The sequence below is a fragment of the Triticum urartu genome, chromosome 2A (genome assembly GCF_056163025.1).
Source record: "Triticum urartu cultivar PI428250 chromosome 2A, HENAU_Tu73, whole genome shotgun sequence".
Classification (NCBI taxonomy): Eukaryota; Viridiplantae; Streptophyta; class Magnoliopsida; order Poales; family Poaceae; genus Triticum; species Triticum urartu.
In genome coordinates this window covers 734766501-734774227 of record NC_141874.1, presented here as the reverse complement: position 1 = coordinate 734774227, position 7727 = coordinate 734766501, and the positions used below count along the sequence as shown (strand labels likewise).

Genomic DNA, 7727 nt, shown 5'->3' with positions numbered 1-7727 from the left:
TTGCTCTCTTCCGACGAAAGTGATGGCACCTAGATTTTGTTTTTGTGGGTTGAACTTTGTCGCGGGGTTGGCGTAGTTGTATCTTGGCAGCGTGGGTGAGGTTCCTAGCGAAAACTTCGTGCCCCGACACTGATGGTGACACCGCTTACGAGAGCAACATTCATCTTGAGGACGTCGTTGAGGTCCTTCTCCCAAGGGCAGGTCTTTGGGTGAAAATCCTTATCTGTTCGGACTTGACAGCGGCGATGCTTTGCGTCATTAACCTTCCCGGATGTTGTCGTGCAGCCTAGGCGCCATCTGTCGGTTCGAGGCCACCCTTTGTTTTATTTTCAATTATCTTTGACCCGTTTTATTTGAGAGGATTTTTTCATTATCTTGTACTATCATTTGGCAGTGTATATGACTATTGTTTTATAGATAAAGCAGGGCGAAAAATTTCGAGAGTAGTAGGTAGTGGATTGATGCCTCTTATGGTGCCTACTCCCTCCGCCCTTGTCTATAAAGTTGGTCAAAATTTTAAAATTTTGACTTAAGACAAAACCTGAATGTACAATTATTCACGGACGGACGGAGGGAGTACATGCTCTTTGTTGTAACAAACTCTGGATGGAGGCTATCCATTACCATTTTCTTTATTAATGATGGAGCCACATAAGATAATAACCTATGGAAAAGCAGCAGGCGGGGGTCTCCCGAAACAGAAAATCGCTGCTTCGGCAGCTCGCGGCGCGCCAAAACGGGAAATCCCTCGTGCACCGGTAGCCCCTCCCTCCCTCCCTCCATCCCTCTTGCCGCCGGTGGAGCTCGAGAAAAACAAGCATTATCCAACGCACCCGGCGCCAACTTGGGCAGAGCGAAACCGAATCGCGAGCCTACTTGGTCGCGCGCACGCGCCGAAACCCACAGCTGGCCCCGGAAAGCGGAAAGGGGCCGGCCGGGCGACCATCACCTGGACGCCGATGCATCGCGGCGTGCGTACTCCTACCCCGCGCGACTAGGCGGCCGCTCCTGGACCGCGAAAAGGAAGTCCAAGCGGTTTTGGGCTGGCAATCAAAAGATCTACGTGCAGGGGATCTGGTATCCATTGCTTGCCCAGTGGCATCGCGTCTGCCTCCCCATGCCCTCTTGTGCGCCGCTGATCGCTGATTGCTTCCTACTTCTTCGTCCTCCGCTCGCCGAGATTCCGCCCTATAAATCCCACTAGCCATCGGAATCCAGATGGAATGCACGCATCCGAACCATCTTCTTAGAAGAAGAAGATTAGAAGAAGAAGAAGAAGAAGAAGAAGAAGAAGAAGAAGAAGACAATCTTAGCACCGGAAGCATGCCTGCTGCCGTCTCTGGGAGCCTCTTGGCAAAGAGCATGGCGCGCCACCACAACCACCAGCAGCGGGGAGCGGCGGCGGCGGCGGCGGCGGCATTGCCGGTGATCAACATTGGCCGGCTCGGCGACAAGGACCCCGCCGCGCGGGCGCTCGTCGTCCAGGACATCGCCCGGGCGTGCCGCGACCGCGGGTGCTTCCAGGTTCGTGCCCTTAGTTGCTCTGCTTCTGCTTGTTACTGCTCCCTCCTGCTCTGCGTCCTCTGGTCCTCGAGCGAACGACACCTCCGCTGCACGGTCAGTTCAGAAACGGATAGGGTTACAAGTTACACGAGCTGACGTGGACGCACCCATTTTTATGCTGACAGTGACCTGGCACTAAGTTAACCGTATCCAAAACAAGCGACAAACCATGCATATATATACCGATCGACATGCTGACACGTACGTCCCTGAAGGTGGTAAACCACGGCGTCAGCAAGTCCGCCATGGACGGCGCCCTGGAGGCCGCCTCCGAGTTCTTCGACTTGCCCGCGGAGCACAAGGCGGCGTTCGCCTGCGACGACATCCGCAGCCCGGTCCGGTACGACACCAGCTCCCGGGACGGGATCAGCAAGGCCCGGTCCTTCCTCAAGCACTACGCCAATCCCCTCCACCACTGGGTCGACGACTGGCCAACACAACCGGCAACATACAGGTAGATACTTGGACATCAACTTTTACAAGATCGACCGATGAATCAACCCAGCTTATGACCGAACGAATGTTGATCGGCAGGAAGAAGATGGGGACGTACGCCGTGGAGATGCAGAGGCTGTCGGTGCAGCTCATTGGGGCCATCGTGCAGGGGCTGGGGCTAGACCCAATGTACCTGCAGGAGAAGCTCGGGGCAGGGCTGCAGTTCATCGCCCTGAACAATTACCCGCAGGGGTCGTCGCGGGCGGGTGACACGGTCGGGCTGGCGCCGCACTCCGACATCGGCTTCATCACCATCCTGCTGCAGAGCTCGCCGGGGCTCGAGGTGACGCACCACGACGACGGCGGCGTCTGGACGCCCGTCCCGGCCATCCCGGGGGCGCTCCACGTCCACCTCGGCGACCACCTGGAGGTGCTGAGCAACGGCCGCCTCCGGTCCCTCCTGCACCGGGCCATCCTCAACACCGATGAAGCGAGGATCTCCATCGCCAGCATCCACGGCGCGGCGATGGACGAGAAGGTCGGGTGCGCCGAGGAGCTCGTCGACGAGCAACACCCGAGGATGTACAGGGAGAGCAGCTTCCATGACTTCCTCGACTTCCTGCCCACCAACGTCAAGGCGTACCGGAGGTTCGTTGACACCCTCAAGATCGACAGTGCTTAAATGGGAAACAAAATATACATTGGTTCAGCTCCACTAAGACATAAAACATAGCTGAATGAGACTCTGCAGATAAGTGTCCATTTAGTTGTGTCCGTCAGTCTTACTGCTAGCTGGAGAACAAAATTACTGTTTAATTATGCCTCCATTTCCAAGTACTATCTCACTACGAATAAGGGAGTATGGTATTAGCAGAGCTGGATGGGCGTGTGATTAGCAGGGTGCCTTTTTTTTTTCTCTCCCTTCCTTTCTTTGGGGAAATGCAGCATGTCTGCATGTCTCTTCCATCAAAAGGAGGATCAAAGGAACCTTGCAAGGTTCTTCCGGTTCTTTGGTAGTACCTACATAAACCATGTGTTGGTCAGTGCAGTCCTATGTGTGTGTCAGTTGATTTCACCTATTGAAATTTACTTTCTCATGAGATATACTAAAACAATTTACTGTTTGGCATTTGCTTGACATACTGAGCAAGATAACTCTAGTGTTCTGATTCTGGGGAGCTGTTTCTTATGCTTCACATTGAAATTTATCATGGCCTTCGATGAAATTGTTCGAGCATGGTGGTTCAACATCATCTGAAAAACCAGCGTACATCTTCTGTAACATAAACTAAGTAGTAGTAGTAAATGTAAATGTCCTCGCAAAAAAAAGAGGTAGTAGTAAATGTTATTTCTCTCAAGAACCATGAAATGGCATGACCAAAAACATTTTTCACACATAAACTGTTCACTGTGCTGGGTAGAAAGAGGTACAAGAAGAAAACATTTACAAAATAAGTAGGAGTACATGGACAAGAAAATCAGCTGTTCCTCAAAACAAAAACAAAAAACCAGCAAACATGCCAAATTATCTATTGCCTCTGTGGTATCAAGTCCACATGAGACAAGTTTGTTGGTTGCGTGCTGCTGGAGCTGAGATGTCGTGGTGTTGGCCGACCAAGAGATTTTTTTATCTTAAATTAAACAAAATCTTTGCCTAATCACATTAATTAATTAAGAAGAGTTTAATACTTGCAAAAGCGAAAATTGCTTTTGGAGGCCGAGCTCTATGGAGGCCTTCAAATGAGAAATTCAAAATTTATAAAAATTAATATGTTTTACATTCCAAAAAATTCTGAAAAAAAATAGAGAGGTAGATGAAGGCATAGTGCACAAGTGTGTAAATTGTAAGGACGAAATACGTCGAAACGAGGGCTGTGCAAATAAGACAAATCTAGGGCTTTTTAACACATGATACTATTCATCCTCCTATACCATGAATTTATCTTTTTGTACAAGTCGCATTTCAACGTATTTCGTCCTGACATTTTACACACATGCACCTCACATTCTTGTTTACTTGTACAATTTTTTCAGATTATTTTGAAGATGGAATTTTTGATTTTTGATTTTTTTCCAAAAAGTCCAAAATGCTATTCTCTTGCTATTCTCTTACAAAAGTGACTAATAAGCGGTCCGGGATAACAAGACTACTCTCGTGGCATCACATATCTCAACTGCTTAGCATCGGCCAAACTCCACATGAACTAGCGATTGCAGTTGGCAAGAAGAGTCAGACTGTGAATTAACGAAGCCGTCAACCACCTAGGAATTACAAAGACAAAACAAAAAAAAACGAAAACAAGTGACACAAAGTGTTGCCTAAACAGCTTACAATCACAACCACTAACAACCATACGGCAGATAAGCAGCAGAGACTAGCAGCGAGCTCAATTTCTTGTGCGTTTTTGTTGGAGAAACCCACAACTCATTTTCACTTTTTGGGCAGCCGGTGAGAATGTCCCACAAAATTTCTGGTCACAGAAGCTATCAACAACTGTGAACATAAACAACTTGGGGGAAATGTTGTTTGGACTTTGTGCGTACACCAGCCATGCAACTACGAATATGAATGTCAGAGGTGGGTGCAGCGACTCGGCTCTGAGCTCGAGCGTGAACAGTAAAATCAAAAGAAACCGTAAAAAAATAAAGAAAATAGACAAGCAATATGCTTGCGAGGGTGATGTCTGTGCCAAATATGATGGTGTTTAGACATCTGAATAGCTGTCGGAAAAACAACAGGCTCGTGAGGAAGTTTGAAAAACGCACTCGACAAACCAAATTTTATCTTTTTTTTTGCAACGAGCTCCTCAGATTTTTGAACAGCACGAAAGTTTGCTCGGACATCACGCATTTGGTTATCTTGGTTGCAAAAACAGATCATTCTTTCAAAAATATTCTAATATTATATTTTGAATTTACCCGAGAGCATAGCCTGGGCTCGAAATTGAATATTCGTGTCGAGGCCGCACCGCAGAGCCTGTCGCTCTCGGGAAACTGCTCGGTAACGAACGACTAGCGAGAGTCGAAAATGACGTCCAGAAAAGAGAGAAAAGGCAATCACATCCAGGAAACAAAACACAAATGTACTGGTAGTAGATCTGATCCATCGAACCCAGGAGCGATTTGCAGCGCCAAGGCAGTGAACAAACGCACTGAAGTTAGGCAGGAGGATACGTATGGTATGGGCGTACGGGTCTGACCTGTTTTCCTTCCGGTGGCCGGCCGGGCTCGGTCGCCTGCCGATCAGTCCCGCCGCCGATGCAGGTGCAGCCAGCAGCACGCCATCGATCCCTGTGCTGTCCTCTGCTCTGGCCTCGGGCTCCAGCTTCCTCGAGTCCTCTTTTATACCAGGCGCGGCTCGTCTTCTCCGGCACCCGCAAAAGGAAGGAGGCTGGAATTTTGGGAGGGTCACGGCGACGTGTCGCGGCGCGACGGCGGGAACGTGTGGCCGCCGCGCGCGCTCGTCCAGGCCGGCGCTTTTCGTCGCGCCCAGACAAACGGGACGGTTTCTCGCCAACTTGAACACGTTTTCTTTCCTGGGTAGGGTTTCGTGTTCGATGTTGGTCGCCTCCCTCCACGAGCCGTGTCTCAAACACGCATAGGCACGGAAGGATGCTCAGAAATCAATTATCTAGAGAGAAAGCTGGTTTCTGTAACACAACTTCTCCGTATAGAGTGGCCTCTGCTCGTATGTATGTTTTCATTTAAGCATATCCGTGCTACTCCCTTTATAAACCAAATGTAAGACTCTTTAGTTCACCTCTAAAACGTCTTATATTATTTTATTTATAGAGGGGGTATGTGAATAATAAATAGACAAGTGTTTTTTCATGATAATGCGTGTCTCATTTATATCATAAGGATCATAGTACAAGTCACGTACATACCGACCCGACGAGACTGAAAAAAGAGCAGAATGCAAGCCTTTGCACAAACAAACACCAGCCAAGAAAAAAAATACAATCAAGAGCGCGGAACTCTCTGAGCTTGACACCAATGCCAATCACCTGCATCTGGCACCATCATAGCAGCCACCAAAAAAAAATGACAGATTACGTCCTTGCTCGAGCTCGACGTGGCTCCATCGCTGATATAAAGTTTTGTGGACCTCCAAGGTGGCTCACCAAAGACGAAACTATTACCGTTGAACGAATCAGACCATGGCAACACCCTGAACACGTCATCGAACTCCAGATCTGGCTTCCCGCATGACTAAGACGTCAAAGGAGGAAACAATATCTGCCATCGACAAACCAGAAACTCAGCACATGATGCACCATCTTCCAGATACTGTCGATGCGGACAACAATCTACATCCGCTTCTGGACTACTGCCCAAGCTCTGCGGCAATGCTGGAGTAAACATCGTCACAAACGATGAGCCCGAGGACACAGGTTAACCACGAGGATGTCCTTGCCGCCACAACATCTTTATTTGAACAGACTGGTTCTAAATTCATCCCTAATCATAGTACCGATCGTCTCATCAAAGAAGAATCTGAAAAATATTTATTCAACGCCTCCATCGCTGCCGCCGAAGCCAATACTAAAAACCTCGACTATGAGGGCCTAAAAATGACCCACACACGCGAATCCGATCACCCCTCTCACCACCAACGACCGACATCGTCGGCGGAGGGGAGTTGTCGGAGGACGGCCGCGCAGGAGCTTTCCTAGCGGCAACCGCTAGCGAGATCGCCTTCTTTCTTCAGGTGGAAGAAAGAAAATACACCCGCGATAAGGAACTGAAAGTTACATAAAAAAGTAGACAAGTCTGCCAACCTATTATTTTAATAATAGTATTAATGATAATGGAGCATTGCTATACATACGGCAACCATCCAACGCTCCTAGCAACACAAGGGAATCGAGAACCAATCGGTGGTTACAAGTTACAGCTCCTACGTGCGTTTATAAGGATGAATGCATGTATGCGTTTATAAGTGTATGCTTCTGTATCATGTATTTCCTTTAAGTTGGACGCAAGGCAATATAGAAAATAATGTATTGTTTGCTCTAGTAAAAACTAGAAACACATTTTCTCACACCAGGCTTTTTAAGGAGAAGGCTAAATTCATATATTAAATTGTCTAGCTCTTACAAGATCATCCTTGAGAAAACACCGATCTTTAGGTATATCCACGTTATCTTCCTTATTCACTCGACGGCGGGATGTCATGAACAAAGCTCGATGCCGTCTCTGGATCTTTGAAACACCTTTGTGTTGGGGAACATAGTAATTTCAAAAAAATTTCTACGCTCACACAAGATTATGGTGATGCATAGCAACGAGAGGAGAGAGTGTTATCCACGTACCCTCGTAGACCGAAAGCGGAAGCGTTAGCACACGCGGATGATGTAGTCGTACGTCTTCATGATCCGACCGATCAAGTACCGAACATACGACACCTCCGAGTTCAGCACACGTTCAGCTCGATGACGTCCCTCGAATTCCGATCCAGCCGAGCTTTGAGGGAGAATTGCGTCAGCACGACGGCGTGGTGACAATGATGATGTTCTATCAACGCAGGGCTTCGCCTAAGCACCGCTAAGATATTATCGAGGTGGACTATGGTAAAGGGGGGCACCGCACACGGCCAAGAGATCCAAGAGATCAATTGTTGTGTCTAGAGGTCCCCCTGCCCCGGTATATAAAGGAGCAAGGGGGGAGAGGCGGACGGCCAGGAGGAGGCGCGCCAGGGAGGAGTCCTACTCCCACCGGGAGTAGGA

At 48.6% G+C, this 7727-nt stretch overlaps 1 protein-coding gene across 1 annotated transcript; it reads left to right on the top strand.

Annotated features, from left to right (window-relative positions):
- Positions 1-832: 832 nt before the first annotated feature.
- On the top strand, positions 833-2690 carry LOC125530494 (2-oxoglutarate-dependent dioxygenase 21, chloroplastic-like). Its single transcript, XM_048694886.2, has 3 exons — positions 833-1524; positions 1779-2017; positions 2098-2690. Exons 1-3 carry the CDS (start codon positions 1219-1221, stop codon positions 2678-2680), a joined length of 1128 nt encoding a protein of 375 aa, XP_048550843.2. The 5' UTR covers positions 833-1218; the 3' UTR covers positions 2681-2690.
- The last annotated feature ends 5037 nt before the right edge of the window (positions 2691-7727 follow it).